At 36.1% G+C, this 24,296-nt stretch overlaps 1 protein-coding gene across 1 annotated transcript in view; it reads right to left on the bottom strand.

Annotated features, from left to right (window-relative positions):
• Nucleotides 1-24,290, bottom strand: part of LRPPRC (leucine rich pentatricopeptide repeat containing) — an 86,428-nt gene extending 62,138 nt beyond the window's left edge. Inside the window, exons 1-13 of the mRNA XM_039698035.1 lie at nt 24,285-24,290; nt 14,603-14,805; nt 12,301-12,423; nt 11,494-11,615; nt 11,345-11,403; nt 10,705-10,791; nt 10,090-10,216; nt 8,921-9,065; nt 7,994-8,136; nt 7,600-7,705; nt 7,411-7,518; nt 1,494-1,612; nt 795-888 (exon numbers count right to left, since the gene is read on the bottom strand). Coding sequence (XP_039553969.1) covers nt 795-888; nt 1,494-1,612; nt 7,411-7,518; nt 7,600-7,705; nt 7,994-8,136; nt 8,921-9,065; nt 10,090-10,216; nt 10,705-10,791; nt 11,345-11,403; nt 11,494-11,615; nt 12,301-12,423; nt 14,603-14,798 — 1,429 coding nt within the window. The 5' untranslated portion in view covers nt 14,799-14,805; nt 24,285-24,290. The remainder of the gene's footprint in view (nt 1-794; nt 889-1,493; nt 1,613-7,410; nt 7,519-7,599; nt 7,706-7,993; nt 8,137-8,920; nt 9,066-10,089; nt 10,217-10,704; nt 10,792-11,344; nt 11,404-11,493; nt 11,616-12,300; nt 12,424-14,602; nt 14,806-24,284) is intronic.
• Between the last annotated feature and the right edge of the window lie 6 nt (nt 24,291-24,296).

Below are 24,296 nucleotides of genomic sequence, written 5' to 3'. Positions count from 1 at the left end.
CAACAGCAGCAAGCAACTGCTTAAGCTTTTCCCTGAGACTTGGACAAATTGTTTACAAAGAGATTTTTCTGTATCAGATTCAGCCCAAGTTTAGGTATTTTATTAATATATCAGTATATTAGGAATGTAAAAACTATTTATTTAAATTTTCAAGAGAAGAATATTCTTACTTAACCAAGCAAATTGTCCCTTCCCGTACATTCAGTCAATGACACAAATTAACATCTGCAAGCACTGAGCATCAGAACAGTCTTCGGAGAAAACTCTTAAACATGCTACAATTCAATGCCTAATTAACCAATCACATTTATACACAACTTCCATGACCAAACACCCTCAGGTTAATGTCAGTGACCATCAAACCTTTAAAGCTGGTTCTTTTATGAGTAACTCTGTAGTACTTCAGAGCTGTATAGTTCCTTGCTTTCTGTAGTCATTGATGCTGCTAACAAAAGCAATCCCAGCACCAACCACCTCACAGGCCTTGTGAAAAACAAACTCTTTGCTTAAGACTATCACACTCCTGTCACAATCACAGTAAAGGTGCTATTTGCAAATAACTTGTATACAAATCTTATGGCCAGGTTCAATACCAAAGAAACTGTGATTTCTGGTTCAGAATTGGTAGTTTCAATCTGACAAGTCATCATAGAAGACCTCACATGATAAGCACTTTGCTCAAGCTCCCCACATAGGTTGAAACCTCACATATTAATGCAAGTAAATTCTTCAGCCAATAACCAATCCAAACTATCACCAAGTACAAAGCAACAAGCAACATGAAAAATACTCACGTATAGAAATAACTTTGTCCAGTCTCCCCTGAAGTGCTTCACTTCTTAGTTCTGCTACATAGCGCCCGACACTTTCAAACAGGCAGTCATTTTCCTAGAGAAAAAGCAATCAACCATGAAACTTTACACAGAGAAGACCTTCTGATACTTCATATTTTTAAACACTTCCTTCCCAAAGGTAGCTGTTGAGAACATAGAAGGCGCTCTACAGAAGTCTACATGGCAGCCAAATGAGTTGCTACTGATCAAAATTTTTTTGGTATTGAAATCAATTGTAAAAGACAAAGTTATGAAAGGCAGAAAGACAGGGACACTTATATTTGGTCCCCAAGTTTCAATTCTTTAGTGAATAAAAAAAAACTATTCACCAGAAACAACTCTAGTACTTCCAGTCCCCAGTAAAAAAAAAAGGACACTATTCATTCATTTGCTTTTCCAGTTCAGGAAACAAAAACCTACTAGATCTGGAGCAAAATACTTTGGCTAGCTCTGAAGAAGAAAAAGTAAAGCAGCAGGAGAAGACAGGATAAACAAACCATCAGTGCAACAACTGTTTGAAAAATATTCTAAATATACTGAACAGGCTTCATCATACCAGGTTCATGTTTGGAGCACTACTGGGATCTGAAACCCCCACAGAGAACATAATATAAGAAGCCATGTAATAGCCATTTTTACATATTTTGCATGTAAACTCACCTTCAGCTGGGCACGGGCAGTTTCAATATCAGCAAAGTTTTTAAAAACATAGTCTGTATATGTTTCTGCATCAAGGTCCACCCCCAATTTGTGCATCACTTTGAGGACCTCAAAGATACCTATCAAGGCAAAATTAATAAGGTTAACCATTCAGAAAAATGAAAACTTGAGAATCAACATGTAAAAATAAATGTTGCTTTACAAAACAAGGCTCAATTTCCCTCCTTGAAAACGCCACCAAAAATCCTGCATTTCTATTTTAGGTATTAATAGAATTCTTATCTGTGAAATTTAAAATAGATTCACAAAACTTCATATTCTGTGCCATACTATAAAAACCATGAAAGTTTGGTTTGGAAATTGCTGTTATACAAAGTTATTTTCTAACACAGCAAATATATTAATTACTCATGTTTGCAGAACATCTCATAGAGCTATTATCAAAATGTCCATATTATTGTGCATAGAAAACCAATCTGAAATTTGATATAAAGTACATAAACGCAAGGTACAAACACATTCTTCAACACATCATACATTCTTAGTTTTGTTTCCAGTATCCAACTCTGATTATTGTTAATACTCAGGACTTTTCCCTGGACTTGTTTAAAAGTAGTAACATGTTTGTAATCAAATTGGTTTACAACACATCAGCTGCAAACTGGAAATTCAGAAAAAGGAGTCTCCCAAGCCCAGTGAAGCTACATTGTAACTTTTACAGGGTTCCCATCATATCACACAACTAGACTCTGTATCACTTTTGTAGAGTCACATTTAAAGACACCAGACACCAATATTAATAGTCCAGCAACTAGAGTGTAGAGTATATGCCATTCTTTTTAATTTCTTACACTCTTCTGACTTGCAGAAACTTCTTACAGTAACCTTAGCTACCAAACTCTGAACTCCTGTCAAAATCAATACAGGTATAATAATTTTTTGCTGGTCTAAAAATGATTTGTCAGTTGCTGCAGGACACCAGTACCAAACAGCATATGTTTTTTTCAACTTGCATTTCATACTTATTACTTTAAAAATGTCCAAAGTCCCTGTCTTTGCCCTGGAGTGCCACCTATGGAAAAGTGACACTTCCATGAATATTTTATGCAGTGCACTATGGTGCAAATAATCAAATGTGAATTCCCTTTGAGCACTTGAAAATACATGCAGGCAAGTCACACTAGATTAAAGTCGCATCATCTGTTCGAGTTTGCCTTAAACAAAACTCTGATTTTGGACCAGAATCTGCAAAAATATGAATAAAGAATTAATTACACAAAGTCTTTCTTCATACCTTTCAAATGTTGACAGCTAGTTTCTATTTCAAGTTTTCAACATCCTAGAAAATACATTAAGTCCTCCCATGCCACAACCTCTTCAAAAATTACTGTAACACTAAAAAGTGGTTTGAAGACCAAGAACTAGATCCCATAGTGAATAAGGTGTGGTGCACTCAGGAGGTTTGAGCTCAAGTGTGTATGCAGAAGAGTTCAGAAACAGGCTTGTTAAGCATCCCCACTCCCTAGCAGACAGACTAGGGCACATTTCCTGAGCAGGAAAAGTCAGGTGTGAGAAACAGAACACCAGCACAACAACAAGATGCAGACACCACCACCATACTGCACCAAAGTAATTGCATAGCCAAAGTAATCACAAAATGAAAATATGTGGAGGAGCATTTTTTTTTAAGGTGGCTGATGAACAGTTTTTGGGGAGACAGGAGATTAACAAAACCAACAGAGTCCTACAGTTTTGCATACATTTTCTACCTCACCAAAAGCAGAACTACTTTATAGTCAAATAAACATCTTCCACAATACTAAGCAATGAAGCATTTCCATTTCAGTTAAAAAGATTTGAGGATTATGCACATGGACTTCTATAAATTCTTTGCTGCTCATACTGAAGAGCACACTGACTTCTCTCCCTCTCAACCAATAAACAGATCAAAAATGAAAGGCACAGAAGTGCAGTCTTGTTCATGCAGAACACTGGTCTCACAAACTTTTTTGAGAATGCCCCCCTAATACACATGTATATTGATTTAGAAATTATTCATATGTACAGAATACATTCACATGTATTGTGGGCATTATCAAACATACATGAAAATAGAGAGCCAAAAATGATAAAATGATAAAATATTTATTTGCTAACAGTCCACTCACAACCCAATGGATTGCCCTGTACACCCCACTCTGGAGACCACTGATCCAGAAGACTGGGCATGACTAAAACCCCCAGTGAAGTCTTTTGGTCATCTCCTGACTTGATCAAGGACAGGCTTTTTGAGGTTTTAGGCTGACATATGTAAGTACACAGGAGCTGAGTATACAAAATCAAATAATTGAGTAGAAGGAAGACAGAAATAGAAAACAAAACTAAGTCAAACAACTCCTTTTTGTCCATACTGGAAACAGCACTCAAACACCACAACAGAACAGATTCCAACCTCAAATCAGTATATTGAAGAACAAATATAATATTTGTTCATAATATTTATGTGGTAGAGCAGCTTTTCAAAACCAACAGAACAGATTCCAACCTCAAATCAGTATATTGAAGAACAAATATAAGAGATTAACTATGAGGTGTTCATAATTTTTATGTGGTAGAGCAGCTTTTCAAAAACTGCAAAGTGAGGCTTGCATTTCAGTCTATCATTCATCTCCTGAAGGTCTCACAGTTAAGTCATCCCTACTCCCTAAAGCAGTCCCATGAGAACAGAAGGGATTTCTAAGGCAGCTATGTATGGCTCTGCATGAGCAAGGGAAGATAAATTTGGCTTTAAGCAGTTTTCTGAGGAAACAAAAAACCAAAACTTCAGTTCAAAAAGTAAGGTCACATTCAGTAAAGTATAGCATTTAATGTATTTTTGCTGTGCTGGTAGTTTCAGATCCGCTTACAACGTTCTTTGCCAGAAGATTTCAAGCAGTAACTTTGTGAAATCATTCCCCTTATTCCCTTCTGGACCTAGACTCATATTCCAAAGTGAAAATTGAATTACCATTCAGTAACCATGGGTTTTGCATGTAACAGTAGTTTATACAATAGTTCAATAACAGCAGAACCCAAAAGCAAAACAGTTGTAAAAAGTTTTTTTTTAAAAATAGCATGATCATTCAAAGGCAAAGGGAAGCTATAAAACATTCAGGCATAAGCCTAAATTGAACATTTCTGCTTATTTACACTAGGCCCTCCAGATTTTAGTGCATAATCTGATACAAAATGACTCTCAATGCCAGTAACAGTTTCAGATGTACTTCATATTGATCTTTTAAACCCTGCAAGCACTTTTCATTCCTAAAACCCTATTAAATAGTAAAGAAATATTTGTCAACTCATGTAACAGATGTACATAAAGGCAATGCCCCACCTGGAATTATGTGCCTGTGTAAAATGACTGAAAAGAACTGTTTCCTTTTTCAGAGTGGTTAAGGTGTATTTAAAAATGGACTTATTTAGTTTCACACCTCCTAGCCATCACTTTACTGCTACTTTTCTTTCAAACACAATTCTGTAATACAGAAATTACACAATTTTCTTTGATATCTGGTGTCAGACTTTGCTAAAATAAACATTAGAGAAATATGTAATTAAACACTGCTATTTGTTATTTAATTGTTTGGGTCACACTATATGTACTGATTCAGATAATTTGTACACTGCAGTTCTAGGTAACTTGTTGCTTTTATTCTGTTTATTCTAATTATTTAGTCCAGTCTACATCCTATCATATTTTTAATAGTTTTTCCTCTAAGTTCTCTTCCATTACCAGCCTACAGCAAGACACAAAACTGCACACATTAGGCTGGGCATTACTACGTTGTTTAGAAATTAATTATCTTATTTTTTGGTGTGAGATGTGATACTGTGTCTATACTCCTGTTCATATTATTTTGCTCCTAGAAAGCACCATTCTATTCATTTACTACCTGCTGTCACCCTTAGACTCTCACTGCAGCATGACTGTTTGCTCTATAATTTCTACGAAACAAATTTCAGGGAGGATGAGCTTTTTTCTCCCTATTTACCTTTCTTCAAGTGTACTGGTTGTATTTTTAGATAGCGGAACTAATTTATTCTTTTTTTTTCTTAATAACTCAGAAAAAAAAATAATGCAAGCTTATATAAGGGAAGAAGAGAACTTGTATCACTATTCATGAAGAATAGTTACACTGGTTCTTCACTACAGAAGCAACTGAGGAGGGATCTTCTTACCTAATATATTTAAAGAACTGAAAAATCACTGACTTGTGTAGGCATGTACAGTCTTTCCACTTGACAATAGCAACTTGGATAGCGAGTACAAGGCTACAAAACTGAGTTTGCAAATTCACAGCATTATCTTTCAGAAGTACATGTATTCAATGCCTTTGCAGACAGAAAAACAAAGGCTCTAAGGAAAATGGCTAAAAATGCTGGAATTGAGGGATCCTTCATCAGTTCTCTTCTCAATTTGCTTACATGACCTCCAGCAGCAACTACAGTTGCCAAAGCACAGTTGATTTCTACAGCAGGGAGATTAAGGCAACCTCTGATCATGGCAAAGACCAAAAGAAGTATAAAAACCTAAGTTTCTCTTGACACTCAAATATTGCTTTAATTTTGGGAGCCAAATCTAAATCTAAAAATACTTCCAACATCACTCAGAATTGTGTCAGTAAAGTGAAATTTTTCATGGAGTACAAGAAAGCACCTTTTTTCAGTAGGCAGCATTCACACAGAGAAGTATGGTACTGATTACCATTTACTTATTTTTGGCAACACTGTGTTTCAAGTAAGTCACAAAGGACCCAACTAAAACAACGTTGCCACTTTTAAAATATCATAGAACTTTCAAGGATTGGAAAATCTGGGAGAAGATAAACTTGGGCACTAGTCTAGCAGGAACAGAGCCTAAGGAGTTAATAAAAACTGAATATTGTTTTCACAAAGGCTTTTTGAGAAAGACTTGAGACATTTTTATAGCCAGAAACAATTAGGGAATACTTGTTTCAGCATTTCTTCCAAACTGGAATGTGACTGTATATTTAAGATAAAATTGCGATATGGAAGAGTCTGCTAAAAGCACTTTTTTTTTGTTTGTGCATTTTGTTTGTCACCCAGTGTCACACTAACAACTCTGCATCTCATTCTAAAGCACATTATACTGTGAGATAAGATGAAAAAGACAGTTTTTTGTTTCCCCAAGGGGGAAGTACTTCTGTTAAAAGCATCTTTTTACAATACCATTCTTTCTGAATTACCAATAACGCAAACCAAAGAATTAGATACTGTACTCTAAAATTTAATATTTTTTCAATTCTTATTCATATCCTGCAGACATCCCCATGTGTAACAGGGGAAAGTATGCTAAATGCTTAAACCTACTTAAGAATCCCAAAGATTGAGCATTTTTGTCCTTCAATCAGTATGCTGTCAGGTCAGGCTCACACATTCAGCAATGTAAGTTCTCCTGCAGTTTTTATGATTCTAACAAAACTCACATTTGGTTCATCAGGCAAATAGTAAGAAGCTGGCTTTAATAAAGGACTGGGTTTTCAGTCCAAGAGAGCTATAATAACATAACCTTACTTTTAAATTCTTCACTTGGATTTGCAGTTTCTTCAAGAGTACACTGTAAATAGTAATGAGCTGCATAAGGTATGCTGGAAGGCAGAAAGTATGTGAAGAGTTAAAAAGATACCTAAACACTCTCTCACATCTTTCTTTGTCGAGTGAGACTTGAAATTTGTAGAACTGTATCACAATCAAGCAAGAAAGGAGGTTTAAAAGAAGTCTTTCTGAAGGAAAAATTGTTTGAAATGAGGGCATAGAGCAAGGACTTTGTTAAATTTCTGATGAATCTCATGACAGTAGTATTTGTGCACTAGGTACGCAATACTGTCACAGGAGCATTTTTCACACAACTCACCTTTAAGATTATTCTCTTTCTGGTATGCAACTAGCAGTGGCCAGCAATAGTGAGGTCTGAGTGGCAAGCCTTCCTCCTTCATCATCTTCATCACAGCAATGGCCAAGGCTGAAAACATTCACCAAATAATTAAACAGTGACCAAGTACTCTAAATGAGCACAGGTAAAAGAACTAAAAAAGCAGAGTACCTGATTTGTTGGCCTCCAAAGCACAACGCAAGATAAACGGTAACGGCGCCGAGTGCATCTTTGCTTCTTTTAACTCCTTACAGAATTGCTTCAGTTTGTTTACAGGCTGCAAACAATTTCAAAAATTAATTTAAGGTATTTATCCATTTCTCAAACTCTTAGCAATGTCAGATTCTTCTAATGTTTAGAAAATGGATATTACATAAGCCAAACAGGATTCCTTTGCGAAATTCAATTCACTATACAATTTGATACAAAATAATAAAATGCTTCTTTTGCCCTTGAAGAACTGTGCAAAACCTCACCATTTTCAATCTTCACAGCTGCATTAAACTAAATAAACATACTGTTGTTGTTATTAGAGTAAGAAAATAAGTATTACTATTCCACTTACCAGATCTCTATTTACACAATGTTGCAAGAAGAAGCTACCTTGGTCCATATCTTCTCGTGATAAATGACTTAAAGACTTCAAGATGCTGAAGCTTATATCTTCAAAGCCATGAGTTATGAGAGTCAAACACAGGTTCATAACATCTAGAAATTGAAAAACAGAACAATATTAATATATTAATAAAGTACACACAACTTTTCCACCTTAAGCTACTAAAATTAGTGAAAGCTAGAAAAGAAAATGTTTTACAAGTACCATTAACATAGTTTTAAACAAGATTCACAATCCAAATCTGAGACTATCTTTTCCAGAATTATTTATATTTATCAATAAAATACACTTTTCTCCAAAGACTAGGCCAAAAATTACAGAAGTATCACCACCGCAGCATGACAGGAGGATAAGGAAAAAAGAAACTAATTTCTAAACACATAAAAAAACCCCAAAAAGTATGAAGTATAATTCACAGTTATCAATCAGATTAAACATACTGGGTGACTTAAAGGTAGGTAATAAAAAACTGTATTTAGTATCCCTTTTTTATGGTAGTCTTGAAGAGCTCCCACAACAGGAATATTAACAGCAATGTTTGAAGAAAGGACTCCACACTTGCTGCCTTCTTATAAAAGCTTAATGCATTTTAGAATTTTTGACAAATGATAAATTAATTTTGGTATGCAAATTATTAAAGCTGTTTCATATTTAGATTTTATAAAGTACAATCTAAACCCACAAACACACAAATTAATCCACAAACTAGTGGCAAAAATATTCCTTTCCCTCAGTATTCAAGACAAAACTACAAAATTACTCATTTTTGGAAAAAGAAGGAAAAAACCAACAACAACAAAAACAAACAAAAACAAAACAAGAAAAAGAGGAAAGAAGTGTTCTCTCTTCACTCTTCTGTGGGAACCAAGGACATACCTGGAATTAATTCCCTTTCAAATCTTATGTGTCCTTTAATATCCTCGATGTGCTGCGGATAGCCAGCCTTGGCAAGGCTAAAAATCACCTGCATCAAAATCCTGTCCATAAGGTACCCTTCAGTCTTCTCAACCTGCTCTAGAGTCTGTAAAACCAAAACAAATTTAACTTGAATCAACTCCAAAGTGACTCAAAACAGAATACTTTTAAAATCAAAACAAAACAAACATAACCTGGGTTTTTCTTCTTTTTTAAAATGCACAGATTTAGATAATAGAACATAGCAGAGAGAAAAAATATGCAAGAAGCATTAAGAGAGTCAAACACCTTTTAGACTGTCAAAAGAAAAATGGACACCTAAAAGGAATATAACACAGTTTCTTTCTAATATCTAATAACATATGACTACACCAGAGGTATTGTCATTGTGAGATGACTTTCAAAAGATATTACTTTGTAAAGGGAAGAAGGACTAATCAAACATTTTGTCACTGTTTGGAAGATTGTTGATGGATGAGTATTTGTTCAAGTCATAGAAGAAAATTATGTTTCCAATACCCTCTTCCTTGATTTGGTCCTCTACATCTGATTAAACTCCTGATATAACTTAAGATCAAACTGATTTTCTTTTCTCATTGCTTCATGAGTATTTCTTTGATTAAAAAAAAAGATAAGAGAGAATACTTGAAAAAAATCAGCCACACAAAGGGCTGTACGGAAGCCTCACCTTACAAATACCTAAGTCCTTTGTATTAATTCTCAAGAAAAAAAATCATTTTTACTGGAAAGATCCTGTGATTTCAATGGCCAAAGGATGGCTCAATGGAAACAGAATAAGCAAGGCTTTTTATTTTCATAAATAAATACATAGATATCCCACATGCACTGTCTTAAAAAAAACCCTCCTAAATTATTAAATCACTCACTGACAAATCTATGTTCCCAGAGTGAAACGCCACTATCAAAAGACAAATATTTTTCAGAAATTGTGGCATTGCTTTCAGTTAACCAGCTATTCAATTGCAATAAAAAAATGTTAATTACTTCCAAGTAGGAGGAAACCAATTATAAAATTCTTTCTTATTCCCCCTGCCCGGACAGAAAGTTATTCCAAAGTTATATTGAACAAAAGATCAAACAAGTTGTATTTAAATTCAAACTGGCAATACCTTTTTGATGCTATCAGCATCGCCCTTTTCAGCATACACATTCAGCAGTGATAAATAGGTGTCTGGACCTGGTTCAACACCAGCCATCCTCATCACTGAAAGGATGTTTTCTGCACTTTTCATATCTCTGAAAGAATTCAAAGCAAGCCCCTCAGTAGGTTTAATCATAATGATGTTTATTACGACTTCTACATTTCCTCACTAAATTAATTACAATGGGAAACAAAGACTGCAAGAAGCTTAGAGAAACTTATTTTAACTAAGCAAATCACGAAAGGTGAAAGTGCAAATCTTTTTAATAATTGTATTACTTAAAATACTCTTTCAACTTTAACAGATTATCAAGTTCAGAACTAAGTGCAGCAAATTTCTTCTCAAACACTACAAAAGTACAGTAATTTATCTTGAATTACAAGATTTTCAGACACGAGAAAAAAAAGCTATTTCCTTTGTTAAATAGCTTTTTTGCTTCATAAATGTAGAGACAGTCTTCTACACATTATTATTCAAAACCATCACACTATTCTGCAGCATGTAATTTTTTCTGTACAGTATCACATTATATTTTAGTAAAGCTAACAGTAAACAAAAGGAATAAAAGGTATTTAACATTACCCTGATCTTGCATGTCCTTTCACAAGACTACTGAATACTGCCTCAGTGATGGGGAGATCTTTGCTCTTCATAAATCCAAGAATCTTACTGAAAAAAAAAATGCATTTGCCACTTTGGAACATAGAGACACTAAGCTGGAGCTGGGCTTTCTTATTTTTATCTTCCTTTTACTTATTTCTCATGCCTCTCAATCACACTGTTACAGCTTAACCTTGCTGAAATTGTTAGAGATACCCAGCAAGCCCTGTGTAACAACAACCAGAATTATTACTATTGCTCCTTAGCCCACGTTACTCTCAAATGCCTTTCCCAGTAGCCATTTTCTTACAAAGGCAGTAAAGCCTTCACAACCTCACACTTTTTCATGATGGCTCTAGAAATGACAAAAACAAGTTATTTTCTGAGCAATGTGATTACAACTTGATTTGAACACACTGGTCTATCACTTATTTGTGTTTGTGTAGGTTTTGGCAGTCTGCAGGAAATTGCTCTTCATTGCTTGGTTAAAATATACTTATATAAAACCCTTCTTTGCTTTGCTAAATTTTTTATGAATTACGCAGAAATCAGTTTTAACATCAGTGGTAGGGAATATGAGGATTTTGTGGAAATTCCTTTAAACATAAATGCAAAAGAATACCTTGCTCCTTCAATGTCACCCTCATTGCAATAAGCAGCAATCAACCTTTGGTATGTAACCTACAGAAAACAAAATGGGCAAGTTAATTATTTCCATTCAATAAATGGAGCTTACTATTAAGAATGAAGATCCTTTAAAAAAATACCTACTCGATTGGGCTGCACATTAGCTTCCTCCATCCTGGCCAAGAATTCTGTCGGAGAAAACTTGTGCTCATTCTGAAGATAGACTTTAAGCAAAGCATTGTAATGGCTTGTATCATACACAGCACCTAAGGAAATATTTCAACCACAGTCAATGTAGATTCCCTAAATTCAACACAGTTTCATAGCTTTCTCAGGTAATTAATTTCATGTCAATTTTATTCTGCATGAACTTAGGAGATAGTTTCCTTTTATTAACCTTTGAAGTATCAGACATTTATTTAACAGTTCTTGTGTTTATAAAAGGCTAAAACATAACAAGCACAGCAATGCTCATGTGCATGCTATTCTACAGTCTCTACAGCTGTATTTATTTTACAGATTCAGGAATGTTACTATCAAAAAGCATTCACTTACGCATTATCTATACATAAATGATTCACTCACAATAAAAATATCATCTGATAAAATATCTGGTAGCACTAGGAATACTTGGCCCACCAGATATACAGGTAGCATCTAACAGAAAAGTAAACACAATAATAAAAATCAAGCATAAGTCCAATTTAAGCATCTTAAAAAAAATCTGCAGATTTTAGAATTTTAGATTAACACCCCTAGATGTCACTATAACCCCCAGAATTAGAAACAGGTCTCTCACCTGAATAATAAAATCCACTGTTCATTCGGTGGTAAGTACAACCTGATATAACCTAACATTTAAACACCATTAAAATACATTGTCTCTCATTACAAAGAGAGTAACTAAAGCACAGAGCTGTTTTCCAAGAAGGACTGACAGACAAAACATACCAAGTTCTTTCATCTTGTCCCATATCATATGGGCCAGTTCTGTCCTTTCAGGTGACAATACCTCTGGTAATACAGCACCACAACTTTGTAACAAAAGCAAGGTGTGGTTACTTCCTGGAGACCCTGCAAATGCAACAAAAACACAAATTTCTTCATAAATTACTATGCATTCAATATTAGAAAGAAGATTTGAGACTGATCTGCTGAAATATTTTAACATTTTCTATAAAACAGAATTTTCTCCAAGACTGAAGATTTTAAATGAACAGGATACATAAATGATTAAACAATGGCACTACTGTGCACTACCCTAAAAAGATTCATGAACAAACATTCCATAATGAGCTCAGCTGAGCAGAAACTGTTAGAAGACAACACATAATTCCTAAATTTAGGTTATCTTATCTAATACTTTCAACTTCCCAACGCAAGATCCTGAGATCATTTCATCATAACAGGAACGTAACTTTCTGGTAAGTTTCTAAAACGTCAAAATACTTCATACCAATTCAACATAATTCCACAACTGCTAGTCAGAGACATTTCCACATGTAAGCTTCCATTTCCAGTTCTGCCTGTGCTTAATACATAACAAATGAGAAAATTTACACCTAGAGAACAGTGAAGGAAACTATAAGATTATCTGCTTTTTCTGACTTCTGTACTAGTCACAGAATGTCAAAAAAGTTAACTATAAACTCATCTATTTCTTGCACTTCACTACAACTCCAGAGGCAAAGGCAGAACTGCAGAATTTATCACAGATGACCCAATCAGCTGAAGACAATTATTTTTTCTAGCCCATCTTTAGATACAAACCCAGCAATTTCAAATAAAAATGAGAGTTTCTTTAGAAAGCAGCATGCTGTTAAGTATGATCACCAATTCATAACTGACCAGCTTTGAAATCCCTGTCCATAATTACTTAATGCAATGAAAATGCCAACACATCTTCAGTTTCATAGTACCTTGAAAGGGAAAAGAAAATCAAAAACTTTTGGCAGTGTGAGCATGGAGAGATGCACAATGAGATCTACTGCAAACACCTTTTTCAGGTATTTTCTGTGTTGCTATTAGAAATGGAAAAATAATGCAAACGGGCAGAAATCAACACTAACTTTCCACACTTTTGCTCAACTTCTTTCATTATTAATTCAACAAAGACTAAGATTTTCATATGGTAATATTTGCCATTTATTTTAATAGTACCATAGCTAAATTTGTGAGGTTCTATGCTTTTATTTTGAAATATAATTCCAAAGCCAAAGGAATACCCTGTAAGCAATTAAGATATTTTTTGTTACTATCACTTAGAAACTGTGGAATTAGCCAAGATTCATGAAGAACTACTTGCTGAAAGGTTTAGAGACACAAAGTTCCTGCCAACCCGCATTCACAAATTAGAGGTTTACATGGAAAAAACAACAAAACAGTCAGAACTAGAAAGGATGTCCCATGCAAAAAAGAAAAAACTATATTCAACAGAAAGAGCATGAATTGAAGACTCAGCCTTTAAACAAAATGCTAAACTTTTAAAAGCACAATGCCAGCTAGACAAGCCATTACAGTCCAGAGCAACACACAGCAAAGTTTAAAACTTAAGCAAAACAATACACACTGCCATTGATTAATACTGGCAATAGTACTTAGCAAGTGTATTTTTAAATACCTGCACTGACTCATCCTAACTGGTACCAAACCTGATCAACTGTGGCAGCTGGTCTGCAAAATACTAATGTAGTCTGCATATTTCGGCCAAAGAGGTATTGAATCTATCAGAATGGACAATGCCTCAGCTATTTGGTTTTCTTATATTAAAAAAAAAAGCTTTCTTGTCATGAATAAACAGAACTACCTGGGAATGTGGAAACTTGTGGATCACCTCCACATTTCCCTGTTGCAATTCCATTTTAAGACAAATAACATCTTAAGGGTTCATTACAGACACTTCAAAAACATACACTGCAAAGGAGACACATCTGGTCCTTGTTCAGAGAGCAAAATATGGTTACATAAGGAAACTGCATTACCAGATTACAAATCGACAATAAGGCAATAAAACATATATTATGAAAATACGCCTTTATAAGACTTACAAATTCTTAAAGACAAAAAAAACAACCTTGAACAAGCTAACATAAGCATTCAAAGCAAAATAATATCTCTAAAGCATTTAAAGCCTGTCCATCAACATATATAGTAGATCAAACAACACTCAAAATATAGATCAGAACACTCAATTCATTTCCTCGGTTAAACACTGAAATTTAGCTTAATTTTTTCTTAATTGGAAGCAACTTACCTGCTTTGCTTATTTCCTGGAAGATTTTCAGTAGAAGAGCTTTAGGGATGCGGCCAGTTTTTCTGACAGAGTTATCCACTTTATTTAATGCCCAGTCAAACTGCCAGGATCGTCTGGTTCGAACTTCTGAAACTGGTTCTTCTTTAACACTTCCTTCCTCTTGAGGTGCAAGTGTAAGGAACCTTATCTGGCTCATAATGTTTCTGCTTGAACAGAAACAAACAAAAAAATAAAGATTACATTTCTGTGAGTCATTTTGGATCTACACTAGTCACATAATGGCAAAAAGATAACGCACTGCTTGCTGATGAACAGCCTCAAAAACATTCCATTTTAAAATAAACAAACAAATATAAGTGATTCGTTTCAGTGTCTTTCTACTTAAGAAGTCAGTCATACATTTTCTCACAGTGACACATTTCCGTGAAATTTTCAGTTAGTTTCACATCATTAATTAAATGGTTCAAATAATATTCCCAGAAAAATAAAACTTTTAAGTAATCCAAGTGCTATAAAAGTCTATTGTGCCATTACAGCTACTCACTAAAGCTCTCACAAGGTTTTGAAAAATCTCAAGAACGGTCACAGACAGATCTTCCAGAACATAGTAAATCAAGGTAGCAAATCATACCTTCCTCATCAATTAAAATGCACAAGAACTAAAGAAGAGGTCAGTGTGCTAGAAACAATGGCTTGAATACCAACAGGATTATTCCACATTTTACAGAATTGCCAATAAGCAGCATGAAGCATCCACCCATTCTGCCATGTAAACCAGACATCAACAGCAGATTTGTTTAAACATTTATATTCTCAAAATAAAATATGTCAAGGACCGTAAAGAGAAAGTGTTATTTCCAGCAAAGCAATAAAATAAAGCTTGCCTTTTATTTTTTCTTAAAGAACAACTTAATATACATTAGAATTTACATGCCACACCAAGGTTATGAACAGCCTGTGCAGGTGAAATTATCATTACACACAAGCATTTCAGGAAGTCTGTTCTCAACTGTGCTTACAATTGCATAAAATAAACCAGATGATTCTCCTCCAGAATACTATAAAAAAAAAGGTGCTATTTTCTGGGGGGCAAAAGCAAGATTTAGCAACTTCTGAAATTGACCTCCCTCATTTCTGGCTCTCCAGACAACTCTTCAGCTAAATTTCTGTAAGCTTTCTAGACTAGTTTAAAAAACCCCAAACCCCCAAGTTTGTACTCCCCACTGTTACAAGGCGCTCCAGGAGTCTATGCTATAGAGTAATGGCTCCACATTTTGTGAAATGGCAGCCTAAAAGCCAGGAGTGCTGACATTCTCTACAAAACAATTTCCTGCCCCTGAAGCTTTTTCACAGGTCTATCTGCTGGCTGGTTTCTCACCCACCAGTCGTAGTTTAAGACCCAAGGAGACAAGGCCAGTGGAGGAGAAAAGCTTGCTGGTGGCAGGTTTCAGAAGCACTGGCAGCAAGCTGCTAAATGGCAGAGAAATCATCACTGGGGTACAAAATACAGACTGGTGGTTTACCATCTGGTTGCCTCTTATGAGCAGAAAGCAGCCCAAAAAACCAAGTTATTCCTTGCTGTTTGAAATCTTGATTTGATAACTCAGCAGGCCATAAATTCTAGAAGTAGCCTGAAGCAGAATCTCTTTCCTAATGGAGCCATGACAACAGTTTAATAGATGATATTTGATTTTGTTTAAATCCTTCAATAGTGAAGAACATCACTATTATTAGGCATTATCTTTTTCAAGAACACAATTTTTACGTTGCCCTATCTTCTAAAGTTTCCTCCTGAAGAATATTCCAGAGCCCAGCTAACTATCTGCATGGTATTTCACTAGGGAAAGTATAAGGAAAAACTGAAGAAGGGAAGAAAGACTGACAGAAAAGGACAGATCCCCTCCTCCAGTTTCAGTTCCATTTCCTGACAGATGCAAGTTCTCATCAATTCTTTTGGGCTAGCTCTCATTTTATTCAGATGCCTCTGTGAGTTTATTTCACTCACTAACTGAGCACAATACCAATTTATCCACTTCTACAAAAAAGTAAAATTACTGTTCCATCAGGTTCGAGTGGAAACATCTCATGATGTCCACAACCCACCAGAATTAACCAGGAATAAAAAGAAAATTATAAAGAAAAAGTACCTAAAATCAGAGAAACTAGAAATAAAAATAAATAAACAAAAAAGGAAAAAAGTTCCGAAACACTACTTTTCATAGTAAGCACCTTGTCAGATTAACAACAAACTTTTTTGTTGCTACTAGTAATGTCATGTCTCACTAAAAGTATTCCCAAGGGTGTCATTTTCCCCAGTTCTTTCCCTCCTTTTCCTCTTCTTCTATTGCCTATGCAGGGTACTTTTGGAAAACAGCAGTCATTAGACTAATTACCATAAAATCCAATAGCACAAGGTAGAATAACAGTAAGATACTACATTTTTACTCCTCCAGGATTTAACAAACAAGTGAGATGACTAGAACTTAAATAACTCCTTATAACACATAAATAGCAACACTCAACTTTGCACTAGCCAGTGGATAAGCTAGAAGAATGAAACTGTAATTACTGCAAGTTATCATTTTCTTTAAGATATAAATTAAAAAAGAAAATTGTATCATTCACTCTTACATACCCTTTAAAAGAGCTACTTGAAAGTTTTTCAGAATACTTCCAGAAAGGTTAGAAAAATGCTCTGGAAGCTGTAGCAACACAGGGTTGTATTTGTAACACAGCAATTTATACTTTAACTTCCATTAACAATCAAAGCACAAGTAGACAACTCTTCTGCTTCAGATTAGAATCAAAATGTTTTTCCCTGTAAAAACCTGCTAATGTTTTAGAGTATTTTCCAAATTATTGAACAGTATCTTATGACATACAGCACTGGTATACAGTATACAGACACACAATTGGTATCTAAGTTCTTAAGTCCTGCACCATTTTAAGAAAACCATCCTTGTAAGAGTCTCCACCTGTCAGAAGTCACAAATATTTTAAAGCACTTGCACAGCACCATCAGATGAAATGTAAAGGTAAAAACAGTATGTGCATGCTCAACATAAGCTGGTTAACAGCACAAGACTCTTAAGTTTCATTTGCTACTAAACTCTCCTGCTTAGCATTTAGCACTAGGATATTTATAGTTATAAGTATATTTTATATATATATTTATAAGTATAAATTGCTAGTTTCACACTGAAAAACACTACACTTACATGAAAGTGTTATTTTTATAGAGTAACTTCACCTTCTGAAAGGTGATAAGAATTGAGCATTTCTATTTACACCCTCCCCAACAGTACCAAATAAGGTAGCACTGCTTGTGTTTATGCTGATGAAAGACATTTTAAGGAATGGCAATATGGGAGTCCGAGTTTCATTTTGAGACAGACAGGTGAAAACAGTATGAGATGATAAAACAACCTGAGGAACTCAAAGTTTCACTGGCATCCACCTAAACTATCATCATCAATCTGAAGTAAGTTTGGACTTTGTAAGGCTCAGGTGTACCTACATATGTAAGCCTTCAGCACTTGAATGAATTACACCTTTAGCACTAAGGTGCTGTGTAATGTTAAGCCAATCCCCTAATAAGAATTTGTTAAAAATAACTGTGGCTTCAAAAGCTGGATCAAGCTGCAGCACCTACTGTTTTGAATCTGGTATGTAGCGCTACAAATCAACTAAGAATTCAAAATTTAAACACAAAAAACCAAAAATACGAAAAAAGAGCTCGCTATTTTTTAAGATGAAAGATTGAGCAGACCAGAAAGTCAGCTTCCAAAAAAAGATACAAACATAACAAATTAAGGGCCACAGCATTAGGTTTGATTTCAGGCAAACGGCAGGAGAACACAGTAGATAACCTCCCTATGAAACACAAGAAGACACTAACAAAATGAGGCAGTTATCCATGCACCAGGAATCTTGAATTTTCAGAAGCTGAAAAACAACACACAATTAAGACAAATAGAAAAAAAGCAAGGATAAAAATCAAGAAGGCCATGTTAACCATTTCTGTCAGGAAGTGACCTAAAAAGGCAGCAAGAAAGATTGTTAAATTTAATAAAGATGATTTTAGAAATTACCTCTTCACAGGCAAAAAGGACAGCTCATACACTGTTTGGCTTTCAAGAAATGTTAATTGCAACCATCCGTAAATTTTAACTATCATTACTAATTTTAACAAGGACATGGAGGAGTAGGTGAGAAAATGGAAGAATGACTCAAATAATTCCTGAAAACATTAAGATATATTGAAGGCAAATTATTGGATCTTACTCCTTTGAGTAAGATCCAGTAATTTGCCTTCAATATATCTTAAAGAGATTTACTCTGAAAAATCCATGGAAGTTGTGGGAAAAACAGAAACGTAACAAAAAAATACGGATGTACAGGCTGACAACCTGCTCATAAGCAAAACAAGGAGTCACAAGGTACTTCTAGTATGGATGCAGTAGTTGGGTAAAGAAAATTTTAAATACGTACACAAAATTAAAATACGGTTCATTGCAGAACTGGGAATATTGTGGGGAAGTCTAAGTGAAGCTATCTCCTGACCCAACTAGGAAACAACTGGCACAATCCATATGCAATAATAGCTTCAATACAGAACACAAGAAGTTGTATGTTTTGGGCAAAACACGAATACAGAAATTTAAGATGGGGCACAATTGGCTAAGCAGTGCAGCTCAGAGTACTGAAAATGAGGCATTGCTAAGCATGAAATGTCTCACAGCAAAAAGACTTCCAATTCTCAGCTCCTAAACACAGGAGCATAGCTAAAAGACAGAAAATTATCTCTTCATCATGGTGTGTTTATTCAGGGAAAAAGAAAAATCAAAGACCCAAAGGACTCATCTATCCCATCCCACTCTCCAAACACAGAAGCAACTAAACCTAATCCATCAGGAGTCACACAATCAATAGTAATGGTTGTGATATTAATCGTAACAAAATAGTTGAACAGGATACTTTCTCATTTGGAAGCTTCTAAAGTACGGTTATGAGGGGGAAAAAAAAAATCTATCATGCATGACCTTGATATTCCTGATCCTGCCTCAGTACTAGATGTTTGATTACACACTTTTATGATATAATCATATTTTCTCAATTCTTTTAATTCACTTTTTTCAGACTTAAATGCTATGCTACACAACAAAACACGTATTTCCCTAAGAGCTGCAATGAGTGCCAAGTATTTACTTTTATCTATTACCTTCAAATGGCATTTTAAGATTTTCTCTATGTGAAACACTTGCAAGCACATAACGGTGCACAGCAAATTTCAGATCTGTTTGAATGAGCAATCTGGTTCTTCCCCAAAATATATAATTTCTCTCTGCTACATTTCAGAACTGGGAGAAGCTCAAAAGGATGTATTGAGCCATATGAAATGATCTCTCCAACTCTCACAATCACAAGATTGGAAGTAGCCTTCAGATATTGAGCATTTACACCATTTTCAGCTTTGTCTCTACAACTGCACCCTGGCCTACACAGAAAAGGTTACCTGTGCATTTGTAATCCCAAAACAAGTGGTAACTCCACCTCCAGTTTAGGTTACAACACTGGGAAAGCTGGTGAAGATAAACTCACAGAAAACTGATGCAGTGACGAAGTGTGCATGGTGAAATTTACATCAAGTCAACCAGTAAAATTCTTCTGTTTACAAGGGTTTAAGTAGGAATCCCAGTGCTGTACCCACATACTTAGGTCTTCCACACTGCTAGAGCAGACTTAAGGCAGTGCCTTTAATTTCCTATAGGAACATATCTTACATACCAGCCTGAGTAAAAAAAGTCCCATTTTCCCAAAACCCAAAAAGTAGATCTTCATGTTTCCCCTTGCAGCAGCAGAAAGGCTACTTTCTGTAAAACTTGATCAATTCCAAGCATTAAAAAGAATTGTATTTATATATTCAGCTATATATTTATTCATTTATAATTTATATATTTGTAAAAATATATAAAGATAACCACATGTTTAATTATAAATATTAGACATTTGCCTCCCTTTATCAATCGAGCCACAATAAGGTAGTTGCTGTGCTTTTTCTACGGAAAGTATTGAATATTTTGTTCTTTCTAAACTAAATAGGCAAAAACTGCATGAAATAGTTCTCAAAATAAAGTCATTATTGAAGCAGAATAATGGCAAACTTGAATTAGAATTCATTAGTGTACATAAAAGTACTCCACATCTAACACTAAATTCAGTAAACATAACACTAAATTTACCACCTGAGATCCCAGCATGAGTCACACGACTGTTAAAACAGTATTTGTGCTGTTAGCCATGATCAGCTACACAAAAAGGCCACAACGTTCAGGCCACCATATAGTTGTTTCAGTGATATAGCAGGATCTTACCAGAGAAAATTTAATGTTTTTCTGTGTAGATTGACAAACTTTGTGTTTCTTGCAGAATATCAAAAAAATTCCTTAAGCGATTCACAAGAAGTAAAAGAGAAAACCTTTGCTTTGTACTATACTTAGGATCTTAGGAAAAAACTCATCACTGAGAAGGGTGTCAAGCACTGGAACAGGCTGCCCAGGGAACTGTCAGTCACCTTCCCCAAGTGTTCAAAAGACTCCTAGGTGAGGTGCTTGGGGACATGGCTTAGTGGTGAAGTTGGCAGTGTCAGTGACCTGTTGGACTCGATAATCTTAGAGATCTCCTCCAACCTTAACATCTCTAAGATTCTGTGATTTCTTGGGAAGCATCTAGGCATTTTATATCCATCACTAAAACACTTAACTACAACAGCACAACTTATGCAACTTTATTACAACGAAGTATTATGAAAAGCAAGTCTACTCTATGCCTCCTCTGCATTTGAAGACTCTTCCTTCTATCATTTTGGTAATGTAATTTCTACATTTCTGTCCATTGGTGATGGATTGCTGAGTATGATAGTGAATAGCCAAAAAGAACTTGTTTGCAGCTAATCTAAAAAAATTTAAAAATTAAAATGTACCATTCACTAAGCCAAGAATCATTTGGGTCTTTAATTTATGACATAATTGAATCCATCCCTTCCAGTGTGAAACCTTTTCCAAAAGAATATTCACTCTCCCATCTTACCAACATACTTGAAACACAGCACAACGGATAGAAAGGCAAGAGCTCTTACAAGCACCTTCTGTGCTGGTTTTGCCTGGGTTAGAGTTAATTTTCTTCAAAGCAGCAAGTATGGGGCTGTCTTTTGGATTTATGCTGAGTTCAGTTTTGAGAACAGACATCAGCTCATGAAGGAGCAGGGTCCTAGCAGGACCTTTGGACCTGTAGACAGAAGAGCCCACACTGGAGCAGGTTTGCTAGCTTGATTTCATTTTGTTATTGTATCGATTCTCCTTGATTTTCCTCTTCAGCTATACTTCCATGATCTACATGCTTTAGGAGCCTAACTGTTCTCCTTCCCTGATTTAGAGCCAGACAAGATGGCCAGCAACAGGAGGGTGTCAAAAGAATGGAGCCAATATCCTATTTCTGAGCACTGACTTTCCCAACACAGAAAGCTGTAACATCAAACCATAACACCATCGCCCACAGTATGCAGAATAAAATCCCCCAAGAATACCCTGATGTTAACTCAAAAATCTGCTCTAAACACTTGTCAGTGGAGAGGTTTGTTACACCATCCTTGACAGTCAGATACTAACAGCAAATTCAGGCTTTTTCCCCCGTGAAGCTTTTACAAGCTCCAGTAAACCATTTGTGCCACGTAAATCAGCGCTCTGCTGAAGTCTGCTCCTGTAGATCTGAAGTTTGTTGCATTGGTCTGCTGAAGTTTATCTCCAATGAAATTGCATGGCAGGACAGAGATGACATGTAGCTCAAGTTATTTCATATTTCATAGCAGAGATGGTCAAGTGAAAGAGTAAATCTGTCTTAAATCTGACTTGCTATGAAACGCTTCTCAACCATTAGGACACACATCTGCTTTCCTAACTCATTTTTTGAAGAAGCTTAGATTAAAAATCAAAGCAATCATAATGCTTTGATAAAACCTTGGCTTGAATGTGTTGCTTGCTCTTTCACATCTCTAAAGAAGTTCACAGATTTGCAACTTTTCTGTAACCTTTATTGTAATGGTAGTCACAGACTTGCCTCTGAACTGACTTTATTATGTTCAATGCTAAAGTGACTATACCAAGCACATGGAAACAGTTATTTGCACAACTATCTTGCAAAATGCTAGATTATTCCTGTTTATTTATTCAGTCTGATTGTGTCTTTCCCTACTATTCCAAATAGACTGCATTTCATTCTCAAAATAATCTTGAGACCTGAACAGCAAGTATAGTAAGCCCAAACGTTGTCCATATGCCAGTCTAGTTCTTCAAAGGAGGTCCAGTTCCAGAAATTAAGGCTTAAGCAAAAAAAAAAAAAAGGCAATAAATAGTTATTCAAGGTTAAAAAAATTAATTTAGATCATATCCTTAATACATGAAATTTCAGTTTTCATTGTTACCTTTGCTTCACACTTTGACTCTAGATCATCACTTGTGCACTAGGATGCCTAAGCACCTAAGCACACAGTAGTGCGGCAGAGAGATTTTAAGTGAAAACTTATCTTAGGAATGAAATTACTGGACAAGAGGAATGTACACAAAGTTTCAAAAGAGTTTTCAGTATGATCACTGAACTATCCCACATATGACCAAATTTATATCTGAAATTAAGTACAATTTGGTGTAAGAAAAAAGTATTGGGAGGGAAACAACCGATAAACCAAACCCCAGCTGTAAAATATCATCACATAAAGCCCTTCTAAAGTTCTTTCTGGAAATGGAGTCCTTTACTTACCATATTTACGTATTTAGAGTAACAGAACACTATTATGGTTTTTTACCAGGAATTAAGTTACATCGAGTTAGGGGAAGCACCAGAAATATAACATGCTACAAGAGACAGAACAACTTGGGTAGCACTAAGGCACTATATCAGCTCATAAATCTGTAAGTGTCTGAAGCTGTGGTAATGAAGGCTTGTGTCTCTAAGCTTCCTGCAGGGCACCAACCACATGTAAGTGTTGTCAAAACCGCAGCAGGGATGCACACAGCTGGGTAGGACAGGCTGAGTTTTCCACCCTACCTGCATGACAGAAAGAAGAGAAAACCATGGCAAAGAAATTTCACCGTGCCTCCTCACAGGAGACCCAGCAGAGTCTGAGAGCATGAGAGAAAGCCCAGATTCCAACTGTGCAGGTACCCAGAATCGGTCACAGAATCACCGACTCATTCAGGTTGCAAAAGACCTCCAAGATCAGCAAGTCCGACCTGCGACCGATCGCCACCTTGTCAGCTATAACCACATCACCCACGTGCCACGTTCAGTCATTCCTTGAACGCCTCAAGGGACAGTAACTCCGCTCCATCACGGCTTATCTCCTCTAGTCCTCCCCTTCTCCTCGACGCCCCCTCCACACGGCGTGTTCCCCGGAGGGAGGTCAGGGCTCTGCTCCGAGCGCAGCGCGGCGGGAAGCGCGGGCAGCCCGGGCAGCCCAGCCTTTGGGCAGCGGGGCTCCCGCGCTGCCTCGGAGCCCCCGGGGCAGCCACGGCGGGCGGCGCCGCAAGGCCGGGCGGCATGGCCAGCAGTGCCCTTGGGCGTGCGGAACGCAGCCTCAGCCGGCCCCGCCAACCCTACCGGGCAGCGCGGCGGCGCGGGGACTCACCTGGCGGGGCCG

This window comes from Passer montanus, unplaced genomic scaffold (genome assembly GCF_014805655.1).
Source record: "Passer montanus isolate IOZ18808 unplaced genomic scaffold, ASM1480565v1 scaffold12, whole genome shotgun sequence".
Lineage (NCBI taxonomy): Eukaryota > Metazoa > Chordata > Aves > Passeriformes > Passeridae > Passer > Passer montanus.
This window is presented reverse-complemented; position numbering and strand designations above follow the sequence as displayed.